The sequence below is a fragment of the Natator depressus genome, chromosome 14, assembly GCF_965152275.1.
Source record: "Natator depressus isolate rNatDep1 chromosome 14, rNatDep2.hap1, whole genome shotgun sequence".
Classification (NCBI taxonomy): Eukaryota; Metazoa; Chordata; order Testudines; family Cheloniidae; genus Natator; species Natator depressus.
In genome coordinates, this window is record NC_134247.1 from 23457388 (window position 1) to 23481996 (window position 24609).

Genomic DNA, 24609 nt, shown 5'->3' on the forward strand with positions numbered 1-24609 from the left:
ATATCTGACTAATGTTAAGATCTGCTTAATTTTATTTTCTTGTCATTCCCAGTGGATCGTATTGTGGGCCTGGATCAAGTCACTGGTATGACAGAGACTGCTTTTGGCTCTGCATACAAGACCAAGAAGGGCATGTTTCGTACTGTTGGGCAACTGTACAAGGAATCTCTCACCAAACTGATGGCAACTCTCCGAAACACTAATCCCAACTTTGTTCGCTGCATCATTCCAAACCACGAGAAGAGGGTATGGGTTGAACACCAGTTTTGTACTCTTAGCAATCTTTGACCTGAAAATCACTGTCTGGGTTCTAAATAGACCTCATACAGATGCACACTGTATTCCTCCTTTCAAAATAGGGAGAGTACTTAAGATATTCATACAGGCAGAATATCTCTTCTGTATCATGTGTACATGGAAACATAGGTGAAGTCGTGAAAAATTATAACTCTTTCCTTCATAAGTTGAGTACAAAGGTATTCTTTGTTTCCTTGTCCAGGCTGGAAAATTGGATCCACACCTGGTTTTAGATCAGCTTCGCTGTAATGGTGTCCTGGAAGGAATAAGGATTTGTCGACAAGGATTTCCAAACAGGATAGTATTCCAGGAATTCAGACAGAGGTATGACTAGCTTGGGTTTTTACAATTTATTTTTTTTTTCAGTTAAAACTTACACAACAGTTTGGGGGGTGGTTTAAATTATAAAAAAAAAAAAAAAAAAAAAAAGAATCTGGAGGTGGTTTGAGGCTGAAGTGCTGAGGGGAGGGTGTTTGGGATACTTCCTATTTTCCCTTTCTAACACGAGTCGTCTTTCTTTTGCCATCTCATGTCTCTTCCCACGCAGTTCCAAACCATTCTCCACACAGGCACCCAAGATTCCAGACTTTTAAAAATAACGGCAGACACAGTTTTTCCTGAAACTTCTTTAGATGTTGATTTATATTTAAAGTAAGCCAGAGTAGTGTCATTCGGGTCTCATGGAGGAAAATGTTTTCTTTACTTTTTTCTTGATTTTTAGAGTAGGAAGGTGAACGAGGGTTGGTCAGATTTTTGTGACTTTGCCTCCTGGTGGTAAGCGCTCTTGTGTGTGAGTGCAAAGGCTCTTTACTTTAGGTAGGTGTTAAGAAAAGCTTACTGAATATACTGATTATATTTTTAGAAACAGAGTAACTGGAATGCTAGCAATTGTACATCTTGTCCTTTTCTGGCAAAATTGTAAAAAGCGCTAGAATCCCATTTTTCAAAAGCGACATGGGCGTTTTGGTGCCTGAGCTACTTTTGAAAATGGAACTTAAAGTTTTTTTTAACACATTTTTGAAAATCTTGCCTTGGGTGGAGCTTCCTTTTTCAATGGTGTAAAAAATATTTCCTAATGGATCATTTGAAACGCTTTCTGGATAAACTCTCTTTGAAGTCATTCCCTACCCTCTCCCCCAGTGGGTTTGGCAATTCACAGCTTCCCAGGGTAAACAGCCTATTTTGGTCTTTCTTCCAAAAAGCAGTACTTCAAACTCTCTCTCTCTCTTTTTTTTTTTTTTTTTTTTTTTTAATGTATGGAGAAAGACTTCCCACACCTCTCTTCTTAGTGCATTTGTGTCAGTTCTGAAACACTTTCTGGGTATTCACAGGTATAGGAATAAAATACCTAAATGTCAAGAAGCCAACTCAAGGAAATTTGGCATTTTAGACATTAACCTTTCCTCCTCCAAACAGTATCTTATCTCAAGTGTGCGCGCGTGATGGGTGATGGTTCACCTCTTGTTGCATGCTGCTGGTGAAAACATTGAGGCTACCAGTTCATTCTTCTCCCTTTTTTGTGAGAAAAGTTTCAGACTTACAGTTCAGAAATAGAGAAAATCAATGCCAGTTTGCTAATATGGTTGGGCTGGCAGTGATTCGTTACTGGGTCCAGTGGTTTTGTTCTTTTCTTGACTTACAGGTATGAGATCCTTACTCCTAATGCAATCCCTAAGGGTTTTATGGATGGCAAGCAGGCTTGTGAACGAATGGTAAGCATATAGTGATGTAAATCATTTAACATTTGCAGCCAAGAGTACATTGTTTTGTGCTCTTTGTTATAAAGAATTGATTTGCCTCTCACTTAGATCAGAGCATTGGAGCTGGACCCCAACTTGTACAGAATTGGACAGAGCAAGATTTTTTTCCGAGCTGGTGTCTTGGCACATTTAGAAGAAGAACGGGATCTGAAGATCACAGACATCATTATCTTCTTCCAAGCTGTCTGCAGAGGATACCTGGCCAGAAAGTGAGTGAATGAGCAACTGAAGTGGCCATCTAAAGTCGAAACTTAATCTTTTTAAAGTTCTAATACATACTTTCTTATAAGAAGACATGGCTTAACCCAGTAAATTGTATGATCTTCAGTAATAGTTGTTTTAGGTTTGACAAGCTAGTGAATTAACAGATCGAATAATGGCTACTGGCAAGCTTGCAAGCCTAAACTGACACTCGCTGAAGATCATGCGATTTATCATAGTTCTATAGTCCAGCAAGAATGTCTTGACAAAGGGGTGCAGCCTACCTTTTTGACTACCTCGTGGTGCCATTCTTTCTTTATTTTTTTAAGAATTTCATTTAATTGTTTCACATTTTTGAGTTGAAATAACTCAGGTACATTTTTATCTAGCTAAAGCTAAGCCTACTGGAGACCATAAAGTCTTACTCCTTTTTGTTACTGTTACTGTTCTAATATATTAGTGTGTTAAAATATTTGACCAATATTTGGTCAGTTGACCAGTTTTTTTGGACCGGTCAAATGCCTAGCCCTAAGTTGGTTATGCGATTAGTATGAAATTGTAATTTTATTTTCATTACCATTGAATGTCTTAATTATTGCTTGGGTGGTTATGTATTGATGGCTTTAAAAACTCTATTGCCCCACCAATATGTCTCAAACCTAACCTGGAGGGCCACCTCTAGGATTCAAGGGAGAGTTCAGTCTTTGAGGTCGTTTGTGGGACTGTTAGCACAGGGGGTCAGCCTATCACAAATGCTCTTTGTAATATGAATGCTGAACTTGGGTCTTAGCTTGATCCTTAGATGAGAAATGATCACTCTAGAGTTCTGTTTCCCATAAATCAGGTTAGTCAGCCTGTTGTGGTTTAAAAGTGTTCCAGAATGATCACCTAACTACAAATACAAATATACTTTATGCTTGGCCTTACTAAGTGTGGAAAATGTTTTGTGCTTCTGCCTTTAGGGCCTTTGCAAAAAAACAGCAGCAGTTAAGTGCTTTAAAAGTCCTGCAGAGGAATTGTGCAGCATATCTAAAATTAAGGCACTGGCAATGGTGGAGAGTCTTCACAAAGGTTGGCTGTTTTCTGTCACTTTCTTTAACTTGTGTTAAGCAGCTAACACACTATGCTACACGTTTTCCTCCATACACACAGTTCACTTTCTAATTCCATTGCAGGTGAAGCCTCTTCTGCAGGTTACTCGACAGGAGGAAGAACTTCAGGCTAAGGATGAGGAGCTGCTGAAGGTGAAGGAAAAACAGACAAAAGTGGAGGCAGAACTTGAGGAGATGGAGAGGAAACATCAGCAGGTTTGTTGTGCTAAAGATCAAGTCTCTAATGGCCAGGTACTGACCTAAGTCTTGTGTGAAGAACTCCTTTTGACATCCGTGGGAGCTCTGTGGACAGAGCATTGTACAGCAAGTGATTAACTGTATTATGTGAGACAAGACCACTTGTTGATTTCACTCATTTACATATGGATCCAAACCTGACAAATCATCTTGTTTCAGAACAGAGGGACAGGTATTTTGACAGCCTTTTCTGTGTTTTTAAAAGGGGGGGGGGGAGGGGGAAATGCTGATAGTAGCATTTTAAGTCTAAATTTCAGGCCAGGAAACTTTTCTGTAGCACTCCTATGTTTGTAAATAACCAGTGAGAGGAAACAGGTTTGTATGAAGTTTATTTTTTGTTGTTTCTAGCTGAAACTGGATCAGAGTAATGATGAATATGTGTGTCCTATTGAGCAGAAATGGTGTATGATGTCATTGTGATTGGTATTTGTTCAAGTCATTTAAAATCTTAATTGGTTATTGATTGGTGAAGACAGGAGTTAATATTGCAGAATCTACAGAGCAGGAAATAAAATGAATTTCAACCTAGGGAAAATAATACAAAATCAGACGAGCAGTAATTCCAAGAGAGCCAGAGGAAATAGTGGACATCAGATTAGACTTGAGCTTGCTCTTTGATACAGTAGCAAAAAATGCAAAAGAGAATTTGGGTGGCCTAAGCAGAGGTATCCTATCATAGAGGAGGAAGGTGATAGTTCCTCTTCAGCATTGTGGGTGATGTCTTGGACCCATATGAAGTGCCCAAAATAAGAAATGCGTACTAAGGTGATGAATACAGTGTAAAAAGGAAATAAGAAAAAAACTGCACAAAAACTGTTTTTTAGATAAATGAGAAGAAATTCAGAGAGGAGCAACAAATGACAAGAGGCTGGACAGACTGGTTGCGGAAACTGTCAAAAGGACTAAATGTGGCTACTTTGGCTAAACAGAGTCTTAAGTCAAACTGTCTAAAAGTATTCAAAGGATGTAACTGCCAAGGAAGGAGAGCAGTTGTTTAAGATGATGTAGGAGGGAATAACTAGAAGTAATGAGTTGACATTACCTTATTTTACTTTACTCTTAGTCAGACTATCTTGGTTAGATCATTTCTGCCTGGTAGACCAGATGTAGTCTCCTCAGGGGAAGTGTAGTGGGAAGCTCCATCACATGAATAACTAAAAACTGAACTGGACACAACTTCAGAAAATACCCCCTAGGAGACAGTCTAGTGCTGTGAGGCAGAAGGTGGACCAGATAAAGAATGGTCTTATGCTTTTAACTTCTGTGACTTATTGGAAAAGGGTACATGTTAGTTTTCAACTTCTGTAATAATCAGGTCTATAATCTCATGTGAGGCCTTTTGGCAACGGAGCAGTAGAGAAGCTTGAGGGTTCGCTGTTCCGTAACCTTTGCAGATTGTAGAAGAAAAGAACATTCTTGCGGAGCAGCTGCAGGCAGAGACAGAGCTGTTTGCTGAAGCTGAGGAGATGAGAGCCCGTCTGGCCGCCAAAAAACAAGAGTTAGAAGAAATTCTGCATGATCTGGAATCCAGGGTTGAGGAGGAAGAGGAAAGGAACCAAGTCTTGCAAAATGAAAAGAAAAAGATGCAGGCACATATTCAGGTACTCCTCTTAGTGCATGGCAATTGGAAGGACATATGATCAGAACGCTAAAATATTGGGCTACAGTCTCACCCCCAATAACTTCGCCTGGAGGGAATGAAAGGAGTGGAAACAATCGCGCCTTTGGGTCGATGGTAGGGGGAGTGAAAAGCGATATCCTAGCATCTTGGATCCATCTTGTACAAATTTTGTGGTCTTCATGGGTATGAATATTTGGTGAAACAAGGGAGAAAGGAGTAGGTAATATTTGCAACATCATCCTCCTTGAAACAAGCATGGATTTTCCCCAAGTATACGTATGCAGAAAATGCTGTCTTGGGAGTTGCACCAAATGCAGGTGGAGAGTTGGTGGCAGCATGGCTCTTGAGGGAGCTTTAATACCATTTGAAGTGGGGTGGGGATTGGGAATACACTGCACAGGGCCTAGGTGCTTCCCTGTGGGAACTAAGATCCATGTGATTTCCTCAGAGATGGAAGTGAAATGTTTCATGCTTGTTCGTGACCATAGAGAAATCCATTCACTAGGTCTCACCAAAGCATGCAAAGACTGTTTCGTCCACTCCAGATATGCTCAGATTTTCTTTTGCACTCTCATGGCTGCATCTTGATGTGGGTTAGGTCTTATATTTCAGACTTGAGTTGGGGGAGACTTTCAAAAAAGCCTCGGTGTAAAGGAACATGCAGTCCTCTGAAAGCCAGGAAGTGCTCTTGAAAATCTTTCGCATTCTTCCATAAGAACTCAGGTGGTCTTCCAAGTTTTGTGGGAGAAACTGATTTGGCAACAACTGTCAATGAATGGAAAATAGTATGATGTTACTGTGGCTGCAACAGAAGTGTTGAAAAGTGCTGTTATCAGCTCACTTACATGTATATCTAGATGTCCATGCCAGTCTCAGAAACCCTCTTAGGGATCTAGATCCTTTATGAGGTCCAGCAAGCTCCTTTCACTGCATCCCTCTCCTCATCCTCCTATATATTTTTTAACATCCCCCCCCACACTTAAATTTAAAGGTCTAAGTGGCATTTCTGCTGTGCCCCAGATACTAGCAGTGTCAAGCTTTACACACTTGCTTGTGTGCAGTGCTCTCTGGGGAAGCTTTGATATAAATAAAGCCTAATATGATGGGGGCTGGAAAAGGAAATTAAATGTGAAAAAGCAGTGCAATGTTATGGCTGCCATTTCACAGTCCAAGTGGCTTGCATTCCTTCTGGGAGCCATATACTCTGCCCCATTGAGTGTGCATCTGTTAAAGTTAATATACCATACAGCAGTACAAAATGCAACATGGCTGTGTTAGCTGCTTTGGAAAGCATACACTTGAACTTCCTGACTTATAGTATAATTGAGATTTATAAGCACAACTTTGCACTTACGTAGTGTATCAGATTATGACTATCTAGTATAAAGTTGCATTATACTAGGGTAAGGCTCTTACAATTGAAGCCACTTTTCATTGTTAGCGCTTTACTCTGGAAAGCGAGGGGGCCTCTTTAGAAATAGCGAGGAGCTTTGTGCTTCTGTTGACTTGGAGCAGATGGGAAATATGGTAAACATGATGCAATTGTGCTTTCTTTCTTAGGACCTAGAAGAGCAACTTGATGAAGAAGAAGGAGCTCGACAGAAGTTGCAGCTTGAAAAGGTAACTGCTGAAGCTAAAATCAAGAAGATGGAAGAAGAGATCCTACTTCTAGAGGACCAAAATTCCAAATTTTTGAAGGTGAGAAACCTGTATGTGATGTAAGTAAAACCTCTCATGTTAGAAGAAAATGTGGGAGGTGGCAGCTTGCAGTGGACATGTCAGGCTTTCTGGTAGTGTCAACATGTTTTTCAATGTATTCTCAATCCTTCCAAGATTATCCTTGTATTGTGATCTTCCTGGAGGGAGGCATGCCTGAGCTGCTTCCTACAGACTAAATACAAAATGCAAAATTTTTAGTAAGAATCTTTGGGAGTATTTATCTCACTTACTCTCATGCAGTGCTCAATAGCATATACAATATATATTCTTCTTGTTGACAGTGGCTAACGATTTGGAGTGCCCCAATTTTTGAGTACCCAACTTGAGGCACCTTATGGGGGTCCACTTTCAAGTGGTCTGTTCTCAGCACTTTCGGAAAAGTGTTGGGCACGGACTATCTAAAAATGATATCTCAGGCGTGGCATCCCATATCACCAATCACTGTTAAATGGGGTCGTTCGTTATTTGGCAGCTAGTCAAACTGAGCAGTAATGCTAACTTGCAGCCCGTTGGAATAAAGCTTGTACTAAGGTATAAGATTTCTATACAGAATTCCTACATTCACATTCTATCGGTGCCTGAGGGCATTTTATATACTCTAACAGTCAATCTTTTTATCAACTAGGAAAAGAAACTAACGGAGGATAGAATTGCTGAATGCACCTCTCAGCTGGCTGAAGAAGAAGAAAAGGCCAAAAACTTGGCCAAACTCAAGAACAAACAGGAAATGATGATCACAGATTTGGAAGGTTAGAGATCTTTTTGAATATGCCTTCTAACAACTTGGCATGTATGATAGGAAGTAATAGGTCACTTAAAGTAAATCTGAGTACAATGGAACCCCTGTTTTATGCACTAATTAGGGATTGAGGAGTTCTTAAAATAAAGTTCATAAAATTGAACATCTCAAAATTAGAGTGGATACGCTGCGTAAATTATAGTACGACATACTTCATCTTTCTCTTCTTGTCTTTCAAACCACTGCAAATTGACTTCCAGTATATTGAAGGCTTTGGAATGTGAATGAATGTTGACTTGCTCTTCATCAACATCACTTTCTTAATGTTTGTTTTTTTGGTGGGGAACAATGGTTTGTATACCTTGGTCATTCATAAGATTAGTTACTAAAATGGAGGTGCTATGTTCACTAGTCTCAAGTATGACAAATACGTCAGATGCGCCCCAAAATGTGCATCTTTTGTGAGGGCTTGGATACCTCAGTAGCTGCTCTTTATTGTCCATCCAGCCCTTCTTTAGCTAAGTGTTCCATTTGCATCAGGCTTCTTCTATTTTGGCATAGCATTTGGCCACACCAATTTTGGTGTCACATATGGCCACACTAACCTATATCTGGTCTTCGCTATTAGTGCCTCACTTTTGGAAACCCATTTAATGTACAAACACTTCTTTAAAAATTCAAGATGCTAGATGCTTCCTTTTAGTAATAGCAAACAATGCTTGCCTTTTCCAGATGGTAGCTGCAATTTCATATGATAAAAACATTCAAATGACATTTTTCTAAAATAATGTTTAGGGCTGTCAAGCAATTAAAAAAATTAATCACGCTTAATCGCACTGTAAATAGAATACCATTTATTTAAATAGTTTTGGATGTTTTCTACATTTTCAAATATTGATTTCAATTACAACAGAATACAAAGTGTACAGTGTTCACTTTATATTTATTTTTGATTGCAAGTATTTGCACTGTAAAAAAACAAAATAAATAGTATTTTTAAATTCACCCAATACAAGCACTGTAGTGCAATTTCTGCATCATGAAAGTTGAACTTATAAATGTAGAATTATGTGCAAAAAAACCTGCATTCAAAAATAAAACAATGTAAAATTGTAGAGCCTGCAAGTCTACTCAGTCCTACTTCTTGTTCAGCCAGCCAATCACTCAAACAAACAAGTTTGTTTATATTTGCAGGATACAATGCTGCCTGCTTCTTGTTTACAATGTCACCTGACAGTGAGAACACGCATTTGCATGGCCCTGTTGTAGCCAGCATCGCAAGATATTTATGTGCCAGATGCACTAAAGATTCGTATGTCCCTTCATGCTTCAGTCACCGTTCCAGGGGACATGTATCCATGCTGAAGATGGGTTCTGCTCGATTACAGTTCAAAGCAGTGTGGACCGATACATGTTCATTGTAATCATCTGAGTCCGATGCCACCAGCAGAAGGTTGATTTTCTTTTTTGGTGGTTCGGGTTCTGTATTTTCTGCATTGGAATGTTGCTCTTTTAAGACTTCTGAAAGCATTCTCCCCACCTTGTGTCCCTCAGATTTTGGAAGGCACTTCAGATTCTTAAACCTTGGGTCAATTTTTGTAGCTATCTTTAGAAATCTCACATTGGTACCTTCTTTGCGTTTTGTGAAATCTGCATTGGAAGTGTTCTTAAAATGAACATGTGCTGGGTCATCATCTGAGACTGCTATCACATGAAATATATGGCCGAATGCAGGTAAAACAGCAGAGGACATACAATTCTCCTCAAGGAGAATCCTCCTCAATCACAAATTTAATTAACGTGTTATTTTTTTAACGAGCGTCATCAGCATGGAAGCATGTCCTCTGGAATGGTGGCCGAAGTATGAAGGAGCATGCGAATGTTTAGCATATCTGGCACATAAATACCTTGCAATGCCAGCTCCAAAAGTGCCATGCAAATGCTTGTTCTCACTTTCTGGTGACATTGTAAATAAGAAGAGGGCAACATTATCTCTTGTAAATGTAAACAAACTTGTTTGTCTTAGCAGTTGGCTGAACAAGAAGTAGGACTGAGTGGACTTGTAAGCTCTGAAGTTTTACATTGTTTTGTTTGAGTGCAGCTATGTAACAAAAATCTATACTTTTGTAAGTTGCACTTTCGCAACAAAGAGATTGCACTCCAGTACTTGTATGAGGTGAATTGAAAAATACGATTTTTTTATCATTTTAGTGTAAATATTTGTAATAAAAAATACACACTTTGATTTCAAGTACAACACAGACTACTATATATATATGAAAATGTAGAAGAACATTCAAAATATTTAATTTCAGTTGGTATTCTATTGTTTAACAGTGTGATTAAAACTGTGATTAATCGTGATTTTTTTTTTTTTGAATTAATCGCACGAGTTAACTGTGATTAATTGACAGCCCTAATAATGTTATAGGCTAACTATATTTGTTTTGGCTAGCCGAAATCATTTATGAATAACTAATTCTAAATAACTTTTGCTTGTCTTGATGCTCTGTTTATCTAAAAGTGTTCCTTTTCTGCTCTTGACACTTGTTTCGTATCATATGTTTTTATAAGAAATACCATAAAATGTTTTCTAAGCAGCCACTTGCCAAGTCAACTTTGTGTAATCTCCTCTTAGAGTTGATTATACAAAATGGCTTCTGGCTGTAAAATGTCTGGTTATTGTGCAACTCCAACTTGGCACTTAACGTTGTGCAAAATTTATAGTCTGTGTTGTTCTCTGCACCCTAATTTTGAAATGATGTCTCATCTTCTGTACTATGGGCAGTTTTGCTTCATATTTTACAACTGACTTGATTATGGAAGAATTGAAACGTTTGAATCTTCTTCAGTTGGGCAAAACTAGAACTAATAAGGGTAGCAGCTGACTTTTTTGTACCAGTTTTGAGATACTTCAGATGCCTTAGGATGGACATAAGTGGACTAGTTACTCACTGGAAAAGAATGCTTGTTTAAACATCTGAGTAAATCAGCTTTGGCCATTGCTGATTTGCCTCAACAAACTGGTGGATCTTAGGGGGCACTGTGAGGACCATTTTTTAAAATGGAAAGCTAAAGTTGATATGCAGTACTCACGCTTGCCCTCCTTGCCCAAGGAAAGTATAACTATTTCCTCTCAAATAGCTTCAGTATAAAGAGCCTATTGTCTATATTTATTAGAGCAATGCTGCAGGTGATTTAAGAAAGCTAATATAATTCAGATGACTCGTTTAGGTTCCCTAATCACAAAATGGGTGTCACTTAAACACTTCAGCCTGAGTCCATTTCCATTATTTTTAATATGATTGAGTCATCTTGTAGCGCAGACCTTGGAGTTCTCCTTCCCATCCCATCTAAACCACTAAACCAATGAACAATTTGGTTTAAGGACTTTGGTGTCCTCCAGGAGAGGACTCCTTAGTCTGAGTCTTGCTTCTCAAGAGGTTAACTGCAGGAAAGGTGACTTGAGGACACCCAAGACTCTCTATCCTGAATGCAGTACAGCATGAAAACAGAGCCTGAGAGCTTTTTCTAAGTAGAAAATCCCTAGTCACTCTGCTTCTTGCCACAGAGGTTTGTATGCTGCTGCACTCAGTGCATTCTACTCATGCTGTGACCTCTTCAGGCCTCTGTCATTGGGCCAGCAATGGGGTGAAGGGGGGTCTGATGTAGGCTGAGACCAGACAGGGTGATGCAGCGCATGGAGCCAGCCCACTCAGCTGGCAGCAGTATAAGGAGACAGCTGTCATCCAGAGAAGGATGGCATAGAATGGGGGAGGGATAAGGACTTTTGAGCTCTGTAAGGGAAGGGATTTTTCAGTCTCTCTAAACCCTGTCCATCTCCCGAGATACTCAAATCTTCCTGGAAGCCCAGGAATAAAAAACTAAAGACCCCTTCTAAGATATTTCTGAAGCTGTCTCCAGAGGGTTCATATTACTCTGCGTCTGTCACTTCAAGGTAACAACTTGCCGTAGCAATCTGCTCCGTCCCCAGGAAATAAAACTCTTGTGATTCAGGTAATTGCCAGACCTGCCCTGGGCTCCACTGCTTCCTTTTGTTGTTCCATAACTTGTCTGGAAGTGAAATATTTCCTCTGACCTTGAACCAAAATGCTGTCCTTTGGAAACTGCTAAATTGGTGTTCTAGCAGGATTGGGATTCTTACCAGAAATGCCTTCACATCAATGAAGTTCACTCTTTCCTGAGGATTTTAGAACTCCAATGATCTTCCCTTATTCCTGAGGGAGATCCCTCCTTGTTTCACCCTTCATTGCAGAAAGATCATAGAGACAGCTTGCTCATCTCCTGATAGTAAACTGGCTTCTCAAGGCTGCCTGGAAAATTATACAGACTGTCAAATGGCTTTGCTGATATAGGGCATCTGTCTCTTCATGTGGGTTCAGTCATGCCCTGCCCCAAGGAAAAAGTCTCTGTGAAATCCTGTGCCTTGCCAGAGGGATCCCCTTAGTGGGCAAAAGTGAAGCATAAGAATGGCCATGCTGGGTCAGACCAAAGGTCCATCCGACCCAGTACCCTGTCTGACAGTGGCCAATGCCAGGTGCCCCAGAGGGAGGGAAGCACTTATAAGGGTGGGGAGAGAGATTACGTCAGTGCAGCTCACCTTTCTGCAGCAGGACAAAGTAATAAGATGTCTTGGTAGTGACTTGGGGGCAGCACCTGAGACTTTGAGGCCTGGTGGTCAGTCATGAGAAAGAGAGCCTTTGACTAGTGCAAGCACTAACTCATCTGGATGCATAGTCCGACACCAAGCAAGGCAGAGTCGTCTTGGTTGGAGAGCCTTCAAATGCTCAATCTGATCCTACAGTTTTATCTAGCATCTCAGAAAGCAGTCTTATTAGTCCTGGTTCAATGTTATCCTGCAACCATCTACTTCTGTGGGCAGAATGGCACTCTGGGAGCAGGGAGGTGTGGAAGGGGAGAATTTCAGACTTTTATTTGTGCCTTTTTGAAAGGCTCCCCTTGAGGCCCTCTGGGAGGATAATGGCATCAGCTCTGCTAGTTTCTGCAGTAAAATTTTCAAGTGACTAAGTCTCATTGACTGGGCTCCGAAGTGACATAGGTGATTGTGAAAACTACCTCAAATTTCTTAAAGCATTATCCTTCTCCAGCAGAGCTTTGGCCTAGTCTTCCAAAAGCAACACAAACCATCTTTTGACTCCCTGTCATCAGTTGACCTTCATTTCCTGAATCTTAGATGCATTTTGTTGATCACCTTTTCCAGCAGCGCTGGGGAAATTGCAGTCTTCTTGCATCTGACCCTGTTCCTGGTTTTTCATCAGGGCAAGGTTGTCCTTTTGTTATGACTTTGAGAAAGAAACTAAGTCCTCTTGCTCTTCCATTTAAATCATAGTCCTTCTCTGCTTCTGTCCTCCAACTGCAGGCTGGGAAAGAAAAGCTGTGGCATAAGTTAGACTTCAGAAGGGCTTTGAAATACTACCTGTCAAGAACAGAGCCACTTGAGATGTACACCCTATTCATTGTGTTCAGAGGACCTTAAAACATCTGGATATGCCATTGGAAGTTGGAGCAAAGCTTGCATTCAGGAAGCATACAGAATAGTAGAGATCTCTTGCCCAGCTATAATAAAAGCCCACCACAATCCCCATATTGTTAGTAGAGAGGGAAGAAGCATCAGCAGTGGATAAGCCCTGTGTACGTAGCACTCTCCATACATTCCCTTAAATAAATATAGGCTAAACACACAGGCTTTGGCTGATGCAGGCTTTGGCTTCTGTCTTTGGAGTAGTATTTCCATCAGGGAGCTTTCTCTGGATATATGAAAAAGGGAGAATCTTTCTCTCCTCCCCACCTCCAACAGGTGACTGATTATTAGGGCCCTAGGGTACATGTCCTCTTTTGTCCCTTAAAGTGTTTCCTGGAGTACTGCCATTAGAGACCAGACCATTTGTTGTAGTAAATATCATAAAAGGACAAATTTTAATTGTACTTACCTGAAAGCTTGACGGACGCTGCTAACCAAGAGGAATTTTTGAACTGGATTGAAAAGATGTATTTTTCTCCCAAATTAGGGAGACAGACAAGTCTAACCAGATATATTACTAATCAGAAGGAACGAAACTGGAAATGGAGAGGCTCCAAAATCTTTCCATCTGATTGTTCCAGAGAAAAGAGAGAAACCCAGATATCTCTGCTGTCTTGACCTAGTTATGCAAAGCAGACTTTCAGGAAAAGAGGATTAAAATGATCCCCCTACTGATATTAAAAGAATTAGTAGTTTATCATTCAGTTGTCCACAACCAATAAAATTGCTAGCTGTAGGCTTTTTGCCATCTTTTTATACAATGTACTGAAAGAGTTGTACTGAATATCTTCTCATCCTTCTAAAGAACGTTTGAAAAAGGAAGAGAAGACCCGTCAAGAACTGGAAAAAGCTAAAAGAAAACTTGACGGAGAAACAACAGACCTTCAGGACCAAATAGCTGAGCTGCAAGCCCAGATTGAAGAGCTAAAGATCCAACTAGCCAAGAAAGAAGAAGAGCTGCAGGCTGCCCTTGCCAGGTCAGAGACTGGTGGCGTTTGTGGTTAGATAAAAATCAGTGGGATTTTATTTCAGATTTACCTTTAATCCATTTTCAAGATTATACTAATCTGAGTTGGAAGTAAGGGAAGCTAGTATAGCACCAATTGCTGCTTTTTATTTTGAGACTGTTGAGGTTTCCTATCTGAGTGAGTTGCTCTTGTATTACAGACTAACTGCAAAGCCAGGAAGGTATTTAAGGCTGTGAGACTAGTTCTTATTTACACCAAAGGTATGTCTACACAGCCTGCAGCAGCGAGCCCTCCAGCCCAGGCTGAGGTACATGGGGTTGCGGGGCTCACACTAGTTCTCTAAAAACAGCTGTTTAGACAGCTTTTTGAAGTTGCTGCTCAGGGGTGAGCCTCAGAGCTGGAGCTCTGGCCCAAGCTGCAACTTCAAAGAGCTGTCTACACAGCTATTCTTAGAGCGGTAGCGTGAGCCCAACTCCATGTTCCTCAGCCTGGGCTGACAGGAGCACTGCCATGGAGGACTGTGTAAATGTACCCCAAAGCACCTCTAGATTGCCAGAGTAGCGTAAAGGAGCTTTGGCATAAATGAGAATCTGGCCTTATCAGTATGTTCCTTTTCGCAGTTTGTAGTAAAAAGAAATATGTTTTGCATTTGTATGCTAGGATTACTCTGCAAAAGAGCCTTTAACTTATCAACCCACTTCACTTTAAAACAACTGCAGTTGGCATATTACAATTCAGCATCAAGGTCGCAAGACCACTTAATCATAAGTCAGTCAGTGGCTTTGACATTCCTCAAGAAATATTCAAGAATTTGCATTTTCTCTGACACCAACCACAAAAAATTCTGCACAGTAAGAAATTGGGCTGTGAGTGTGAGTGAGGTTAATAAACCTTGGTTGGGGGTGGCTGACTACATTTTAAACTTAATTTCTGGTTATTGATATGGGTTTGGCAGCACCAAAATGTACTACGGTTACTTTATTTTTAAGTGATTGTTTTATACCAAACAATCTGTTTTTAATCTACTTGGACAACTCTGCCAATTTTCCATTCAGTTGTCTGTGATATTAAATGTGGCAGAAGAACTGGTAATAGAACTGCTCTCTGACCTTCCTGGCTGCTGGGCCTTTAGAATCCAGCTCTGTGCTGGCTCTCCCCCCTCTAGTCACTATTTAAAATAACCTTGCTGCTATACTAAGGTTTCTTACTAAAAATCCAAAACTTATTGTGCACTATTTTTTTAATATGTGACTAGAGACACAGCTGCAAAAGTCATGTCAGTTTTCATGACTCATGATTTAGAAGTCTTAGTATACTGATGAGACACAAATTTTGGAGAGAATTTAGTATAGGAGTTAGAGAATTGGAAGACTGGAAGTAAGACCACTTTAATGCCCAACATCCCTAACAGTATCTCTCTTAATAACTGAGGTACTAGTCTCAATACACTAAAAATGTATATGTTTGTTTAAAGGTGCATTTTGATCGTTGCTGTTTTAAGTAAAATCTATTTGGGTTCCATTATGAGAACTGGTAGTGAATAAGTCTTATTCCGTCTTTAATATCCGATCTTATTCTTGCCCATTCCTTATCTTGTGTCCATATTTAACAGAGGTGATGAAGAAGCAGTTCAGAAGAACAATGCACTGAAGCTAATACGAGAGTTGCAAGCTCAGATTGCAGAGCTCCAGGAGGACCTTGAATCCGAGAAGGCATCACGCAACAAGGCTGAAAAGCAGAAGAGAGACTTAAGTGAGGAGCTGGAGGCCCTAAAGACTGAGCTAGAAGACACCTTGGATACCACTGCAGCACAGCAAGAATTGAGGTGAGGTGACCAGCACATTTTAAAAGATACTGTTTAAAGTCCAGGTTTAATTTAAAGAGAAAAAAGTTACTTCATAAAGATGTTTCATGTAACCTTAGCTTGAAACTAATGTCAGTGAAGATTTTTGGCTTTAATAATTTTCCCATATAGCTCTTTCCAGCCGACAGTTACAAAGTGTTTTACCAAAACTAATGAATTACACCTCAGTACCCTTTGAGGAAGGAAAATATTAATTGCAAAAAAATACAGATGGGAAACTGAGCGGTAAAGTGACTTGCTGAGGCCCCACAGTGAGTCTGGTAGAGCTGGGAATAAAATCCAGGTCTACCAACTCCAGATCATTAATTGTGAAACCATTCTTCATCTCCCCTTGGCCCCCTCCCCCGCCGCCCCCACCCAATCCCAGGTGTGGATTGTGAACACTGCTGTATTCTGCTGCTGTGGAAGCAACTGTGACACTTCATGTAGACAGCAAGATACTGAAGTTCAAAAAGAAAATTTGCTTGAATGAGGAATAAATTAGACTGTAAAATGTTGAGCTTTAATAATCTAGAGTAGAACGTCAGAGTTATGAACACCAGAGTTGCAAACTGACCAGTCAACTACACAACTCATTTGGAACTGGAAGTACACAATCAGGCAGCAGCAGAGACCAAAAAAAAAAAAAAGAAAGAAAATGTAAATTACTTTAAAAAAAAAAAAAAAAAAAAGTGGAAAGCAGCGTTTTTCTTCCGCATAGTAAAGTTTCAAAACTGTTTTAAGTCTATGTTCAGGTGTAGACTTTTGAAAGAACAACCATAACATTTTGTTCAGTTCCGAACAACCTCCATTCCTGAGGTGTTCGTAACTCTTAGGTTCTACTGTATTATGATGCTTTCTCCAGGACAAAGCGTGAGCAGGAAGTGGCTGAATTGAAGAAAGCTATTGAAGAAGAAACCAAGAACCATGAAGCTCAAATACAGGAAATCAGACAAAGACATGCTACTGCACTGGAGGAGCTCTCTGAACAACTTGAACAGGCCAAAAGGGTGAGTGGAAATCGCAATTGCAAGCTACTTCATGTGATAGCTGAAATTTTCTTGCTTTGGGATTGTATACACTTCTGTCAAATAACACTGCCAGTCTTGTCCCTTTGTCTCATACTTGCTCATGGAGCTAATAGATCTTCAGTGATTGTATATATCTGCTACAAAATGACCAGGAAGCTAGAATTCTAGCTCAAATACCAACGTGTTACTATTGGACACTCCCAGGATCCATCTCCCTGACAGACTTGGAAGCAATACATCTAGAGACACAGTATTGTACCAGATATTATTAGCTGAATACTTGGTACAGCAGTCTGCAAGCTCATTTGATGAGAAGCACTTCTCAGAATGTGTAGATTGCAGAATGTTTCCAGAGAAAGTGGTGGTAATTTGGGGCTTTATACAGAAAAAATTCATATTGGCTAAATCAGGGTACTGTAGATGCTTTCACATTCAGTTCTGACAATGTACTTGAGTTGTGACCCATAATGCCCATTTTGTTCTAGTCCTAGGCATCTTTAATACACACTGCCAAATTGTGCAGTGGTGTTGTGACTTCTGTGATATGACAATATTCTGAAATATCCTAATTTAATGTTGTTGAATTAGATAAGTATGAGTTCACTGTATTAAAAATTCAAGTATTTGATATGGGATTGTATGTAACTTCTTTAAGGAGACGGCATGGCTAATGTAAAGCCTAGGACAGTATTATGCTTCAGATGACAGTTTGAAACAATGAGCTAGACAAAGAAATAAGCGGGTTTCCTGACCTACCTCTGCATCCATCCTTTTGAAGCTGTGCCTTGAGCATTGTCTGGCTGATTACCTATTTATGGTGGCTTCAAATACTCAAATGTGTTAAAGGAGTGACTCTCAGAGCCGTGAGTGGGTTGGTTCTTAGCTGAAGCTGTGTTGAACTTGTGACCACAGGAAAAATCCTGCGTGGGGTTTGAAGGACAAAAAACAACCAGAGCCCTTGCTGGTGTGAGGGGATGATCTCTGGTAGTGTGCATGTAGGTTATTTTATTGGTTTAGTAGTATGTTTTCTCTAACGCTTTTACATTAAGAACAAATGTGTTTGCTTAGAAAGAGCTGTGTGGTAACTTAACTGGCAATTACACGGAAAAGAGAAGCAAAGCAGGCCTGCTTAAGCAGTCTGTCTTTGCTAGGGAGGTCACAGCATGGTCAGGGAACTGTTCTGCCTGGAGAGCTCCTGGTCAGAAGGGGGAGAGATTTAGGTTTCCACCCAAGAGAGGTAATGACTGAGAGCCAGAAGTCTGGACTGGGTGCTGTTGCTAGTCCATACACAGGGAATATAGGTGCAGTTCTCTTGAACTGTGACCATTTTTATGATCACTGTCACCCTAGCAGCCAGGGTGAGGACTCCCTCTTGTTAATTACATTTGCATAGCAATGTCTTCTAGTAGCAGCTACAGTATCTTGTTGAAAAGTGAAATTGTTCCAAACACTGCCAAGTGTAGTACGCTGAAGTCTGTTTAACTACAGTTGTCATAATTCGCTAATGCCTTTGCAAATAATTAACATTACTGTATGTTTTCTATGTTAAACATAGGGAATACTGCAGCAATTTCTCTTTGAAAAGGCAAAATTCTTGCTAGTGGGAACTACAGCATTAAGTAATGCTGGTGGAAATGTAGTTTATCAACCTGAACAGCTTTAATGCTTAATTATGTAAGACTTAAACACTTTGTTAATTTAAAACTCTTTTTGGATAAGCAAATATAAAGGATGGGAAAATACCTGCAGTCTTACCCAAGGGTCCTATGCTGATGTGTGAAGCTGCCATTTTTCTATGTATGGCTAACACTCACATTAGACTCAGTTGCCACTTGAGTTTAAAAATGTTTTTTGAGGTCAAATATTTTGTAGGAAAGTGCCTGATGGAGAATAATGTGAAGTGCTATAATTAGTGATGCACTTTAATTTTGTGCTTTTCTAGTTCAAAGCAAATCTTGAAAAGAACAAGCAAGGCCTAGAGACTGACAACAAGGAGCTAGCCTGTGAGGTGAAGGTATTGCAGCAGGTCAAAGCAGAGTCGGAGCACAAGAGGAAGAAGCTAGATGCTCAGGTACAGGAACTACATGCCAAAGCGTCAGAAGGAGAGAGGATTAGGGCAGAGCTGGCAGAAAAGGCTAACAAACTGCAGGTAAGATGGAAATTGATCTCTTCTCTGGCATACTCTTACAACCACAAAATCTTAACCTTAATTGGAAAATGAGCAAGGAATTAAAAAAATCAAGCATCTGGAGAAGTGACTGCAGAACATAGATAAACTTTCAAAACACCCCATTGCATTTTGGTCTTGCATCACCTGCTAAAATCAAAGGACTCTGCAAAAACACGCCTTGCAATGACTGAGATGTATGTGCATGGTATATGGTCAGCGTGAAACCTGAATCTACAATTAAACTCTTGAAATGATCCTGCTTAGTCACAGTATAGTCTACAAAACTTTGAAACTGTTCTTTTAAAATAAATAAATATCCAGACTTGGAATTTCTAATAAAACTCCATTGACTTCTGTAAAATGGAAATGGATGAAAAATATGTAAAGCTTTTCTGCAGAGTACAAGAGAAGTTTAAGTAAAAATTGGGCAAACAACCAGAGACAGTTTTAAAAATTGTCAGGCACTTCCTAAATATTAAAAATATGGAACATTTTACCCATATAAAACTTTAACTTTTTATTCAGTTAATTACAGGTCTGAACTTTTTTTATTCATATTATTGCTATCTGGGGTTTGTTACAAAATTAACAATATCCTTAGCAGCCGGCCAATAAATCTCACACTTGCCATCTTCCCTTGCACAGTGATTGTAAACACAGATTGAGCTGTTGATTCAAATTTGCAAAAAGTTCCATCAAACAGTTGTTTTGCACTGTATCTTAAAGGCCCCAGCCTTGGTCTCTGCTGAACAGCAAAAGAGTGAAGTCTAAAGCAGAAGTGTCTGTAGTGAGTACGCAGTTGCCAGGTTTTCAAGTCTGGCACTTCACAACTATCAATAGGGCAAAGGGAAGAGATGGTCTTTGAGAGAAGCTTCCAAGCAATTTACAGCTCTATATACAAAAGCTGGGTGCCCTGGATTGCATTTTTAATTGTTTCAGAACCAGTACAATGCAGGGCCTTTTATTTAGGTAAAACAACCTAAACTTACTCAAAGGTGGGTGGCTCCATTTCATACTATCTGAAACTCCCAAGCAGTCCTCAAGTAGTCCCAAGGTAGGGGTGCATTACAGTAGCACATCCTGGAAATAACAAGTTTTGACAGTTGGCAGGGATCTGTCCGAAAAGGTTGCAGCCTCTGGACCCTGCTGTCCCTAGGGAATCCATGGACAGTGGTAGATCCCATAAGGCAGCCCTGTAATGGAAATACCATTTAAAATACTAATTGCAATATTACCAAAAGCAAAATATATGAATACAAAAGTGGTTATGGGATTCTTCTCTCAACAGCAGTGGGAGGTAAACGTGCATTTGAAAGGGATTTATTGTTTTAAAGTCATAATTGACATTCAACTTAAAAATGTAAAACTTAGCTAAAATTATTACCTGGGGGCATCTTTGTACCTGGAGCTCTCATTCCCTTAGCTTTCATGCTTGGTATATGTTGAGCGTTGTGGTCTTTTGCACCCACAGCTCTCAACAGCGTACAGCTGCTATAGCAAACCAGCTGCTTGGTGTTACCTTTTAGATTGCTTGCTTTGCAGAATGAGCTGGACAATGTCTCAAGCCTCCTGGAGGAAGCAGAGAAGAAGGGCATAAAGTTTGCCAAAGATGCAGCAGGTCTGGAGTCTCAGCTTCAAGATACACAGGTGTGTTATCAGTTGTAGTAAGAACCCAGTTTTTAACACTGAACTTGTGTTCATCAATAGAAATGTTCAGCTGTGGAACTGAAAACTGAGGGTCTCAGTCTCCTCTTCCAACAACAACACTCCTCTAGAAGGCTTTGTGAGGAACCTAAGTATCCACATTTGCTTAGCTTTTTGAATTGGGTATGGCACTGATATTGCACTCCCTTCGTTTCCCTCTGATCGGTAACTTGTGGGCCAGAAATCCTTGGCTTACGCAAATAATCACTGCACTGGCTCCGATGAGCCACTATGCACTGAAATATGTACTATGTTGCTGACTGTTCAGCTGCATTGGGAGCTCTAGTTGAAAGGGAATTCTCCAGTTCAAAAGGAATTATTTTGGGGAAGTCCAATGGCCTGTGTTATGCAGGTGCTCAGACTAGATCAGAGATCCCTTCTGGCCTTCGAATCTGTGAAAAAACTGACTTTTCATGGCGGACTAGAGTTGCTACTTTCTAGACTTGGCCGTCTCAGTAAGGTTCACTTAGTGTTTCTTATGTTCTACCAACAATGATTCCATTGGCTTTTCTGAGCCAGTATGTTAAATGTTCATGTAAACCAGGCTCTTGGGGCACCTGTCTAAGGCATAAAGCAGAGTCTCTCCTCCTTCCCTCTGCCCTTGAGTAACTTGAGATCTTAAAATTACCTAGCCCTAGTGTTTGGTTTGGGTTAATGTACAAATAAACCATGAAAGGTTATGTACATTCTTTACAGCCATTGTCAATAAAGAGTTTGTGTGCATTTAATTTCCCCTTGAATAAAGGAAAACAGGGAAAATATACTTAAAAATATTAGCATTTAAATTATTGCAGTTAGACTTGAAATTTTGACGGTGAATTGGGTGAGGGAGGGACATAGTCAGCCCCTGGCAATTTTGAAACTTACATTTGTGGAATGTAACAAAACTTGGAAACATGCTAAAAATCACAGGATTTTGTTGCCTTCTTTCCTGCCTCCCTAGTCTTTTCTCTCCTGTTACTCTTGTCCCACAATAGACACATTATTGGTGCAAATCCTCAGCTGGTGAAAATTGTCATAATTCCATTAACTCAAGAGACAAAACAGCATGGCCTCTGTAATGGAGAATTGTGCTGCTCTTCTAGAATTCTGAACATCTCCCCAAAATAAACGATTAAGAAAAACCTCTTTAGAACTTGAACTTTCAACAAACCTTTTGTCAAAAAGCCCTCATGAGAAGCTGACAAGGAAAGTAAGCCATGGGTCTTGAAGACAAGATGTGAAGTGCTGTCACAGATTACAAAGAGGTTGAGACAGAAAATAGAAATGATCAATTATAATTGCAGTAAAACCTTAATAAGGAATTTGACTGAGTGATCTGGAAAAGATCAGAAATGAGGTGACTGAATTTGCCAATGACACAATTTGTTAGCCAAGACCAGAGAAGACAGAGGAAATTCAGAAGGACTTAACAAGATAAGATAAGCTGCCACAATGGTGCCCTCTTAAGTAGGATTTAAACAAAAAGTGAGCATTTACATAAGTGAGAACATCCACAATTGCATTTTTTAACCCCATATAATGTCAGTGCTGTAAGTCCTCAGACTTCACTATTTAATGGGTCTAAGGAAGATCTTGCCTGTGTGGGTACGCTGTTCTAGAGTTCTCTACTGTGGAGTTCCTTCTACCTTCCTCTGAAGTGTCTCAGGACTTGCCACTGACTGATGCAGGACTAGAGAGACTAATGGTCTGACCCAATAGGGCCATATCTTCTTTAAGGCCATCTGATGTCAGGAAACTCTTCTAACCCAGCCATTTACTGGCCTCACCATGGGGCTTATGGAGGTAAGGTTGTGATGTGTCAGAGGGCAGGTGGCTTCACTAAATTGTTACAGTCTTATACATTGTCTGTGGAGCATGCATAAGTGTTTTTATCACTTAGTGGAGTTGATTCCCACCCTGCTCAACCAAGTGATTTCCCTACTTCTCATGGTTCTTGTCCTTTCAGGTCCCAGTCTTTAGTCAGTTTTGCTGTTCAGACAAGTGTTGTTGTTTTTTTTAATAGGAAGCGAAGTATAGGAGGAAAAGAGAGCACAACACAAATAAACCTACCCCCACAAGGAAAGCAGTGGGTTCTGATGAAATTTATTGTAGATGTAATGATATTCTAGCAGGTGCTGGGTAGTGCCAGTTAAGCAGCATAACTAGATCTTGCAATTTTAGAACAATTCTCCTTTTATCTCATGTAATTTTTTTTTCTGTTGGAAAGATGGCTTAGTTCTGCATACCACTATGTATTATTAAGCTGTACCAATTTAAGATGACCTTTTTGGCCATGAAACTAGATTTTAATTAAACTTCTTGGAGATGAGAGTGATGGACCTGAGATTAGCAAATTAGAGGGGTATTGAATATCTTCAGATCAAACAGTATTCAGGAAAATAAAGCTGACTTAAAATACTATTTTTCTTTCAAGCATCCTCCCTAACCCCCCCCCCCCCCTCCCCAGGAAACAAAGGAATACTGGAGGGCAGCTCATCTTAAGGCCAGATTTAAATACTATCAGCAAAAGGTGAAATTCAAGATTAATTATTTTCATGCTAACAGGAGCTTCTTCAGGAGGAAACCCGCCAGAAATTGAACTTGAGCAGTAGGATTAGGCAGCTGGAGGAAGAGAAGAACAACCTACAGGAGCAGCAGGAAGAGGAAGAGGAGGCCAGGAAGAACTTGGAGAAACAGATCCTCGCCCTGCAATCGCAGGTATGAAGCTATTGGAAACGGTAGGATATTAGTGTGGCCCACAAATTCAGTGTGATGACTGTGAAATGTATTGCAACTTCTGCCAGGCAATATTTCACTCTCAGTTGGAACAAAAATTAGGCTGACTTGTGCTGAATAATTTTTCACTGATCTTTCTCCTCCGAAGTGTTGTAAACATTTTGTAATAACAGTGAGATTTCAGTACCCTGAGTTAGTTTGGGCAGATTTAACTCTCATATCCTCTAAGGCTTCATACCTGTAATACATTGTTGTATAATCATTTTGTTTGTACCTTGGTTAATCAGAAATAGCTGTTTTTGTTCTTGTGGGTTTCCCTCAGTGTAATAAACATTACTTTCTTTGCATCGTGGAGGTGTAACTGCATTTTTATTGTATCCTATTAATAGCTGTGAACAGTAAGAAGCTATAAGAAACCACTTTATTGTCTTCTTTAAAACTTTAGCTGGCTGATGCCAAGAAGAAGGTCGATGACGACATGGGGACTATTGAAGGTTTGGAGGAAAATAAGAAGAAATTGCTGAAGGATATGGAGGCTCTGAGCCAACGTCTAGAGGAGAAGGCAATGGCTTATGATAAACTGGAAAAGACTAAGAATCGCCTGCAGCAGGAGCTGGATGATTTGATAGTGGACCTGGATCATCAGCGCCAAATTGTGTCCAACTTGGAGAAAAAACAGAAGAAGTTTGATCAGGTACTCTCTAACTCCGGTCATCTCACTTCTGCTTTCAACACTCAGGCAACATCTGCTTTACAGAATTATGTTGAACTAAGTTGCGTGAGTGTACAGTCGCTCAAGTTATTATATCACTTGTGCGTGTCTATGATTTGCTTCTTGTTTTGGCAATGTGTCCCGTCCCCCGCCCCCCACCCCCACTCCCAGGAGTGCTTGTACGGATTGAACTTAGTGTGGGACATTGTGGGAT

At 40.1% G+C, this 24609-nt stretch overlaps 1 protein-coding gene across 4 annotated transcripts in view; it reads left to right on the forward strand.

Moving 5' to 3' along the window:
• MYH10 (myosin heavy chain 10) overlaps positions 1–24609 on the forward strand; it is a 135238-nt gene that overhangs the window by 97168 nt on the left and 13461 nt on the right. For all 4 annotated transcript variants that reach the window (XM_074970843.1, XM_074970844.1, XM_074970845.1 and 1 more), the window contains 16 exons: positions 53–246; positions 500–621; positions 1940–2009; positions 2106–2266; positions 3221–3329; positions 3434–3565; positions 5002–5208; positions 6789–6926; positions 7573–7696; positions 14055–14226; positions 15830–16042; positions 16926–17070; positions 19034–19240; positions 20804–20908; positions 23513–23665; positions 24129–24377. In XM_074970843.1, coding sequence (XP_074826944.1) covers positions 53–246; positions 500–621; positions 1940–2009; positions 2106–2266; positions 3221–3329; positions 3434–3565; positions 5002–5208; positions 6789–6926; positions 7573–7696; positions 14055–14226; positions 15830–16042; positions 16926–17070; positions 19034–19240; positions 20804–20908; positions 23513–23665; positions 24129–24377 — 2501 coding nt within the window. The remainder of the gene's footprint in view (positions 1–52; positions 247–499; positions 622–1939; positions 2010–2105; positions 2267–3220; positions 3330–3433; positions 3566–5001; positions 5209–6788; positions 6927–7572; positions 7697–14054; positions 14227–15829; positions 16043–16925; positions 17071–19033; positions 19241–20803; positions 20909–23512; positions 23666–24128; positions 24378–24609) is intronic.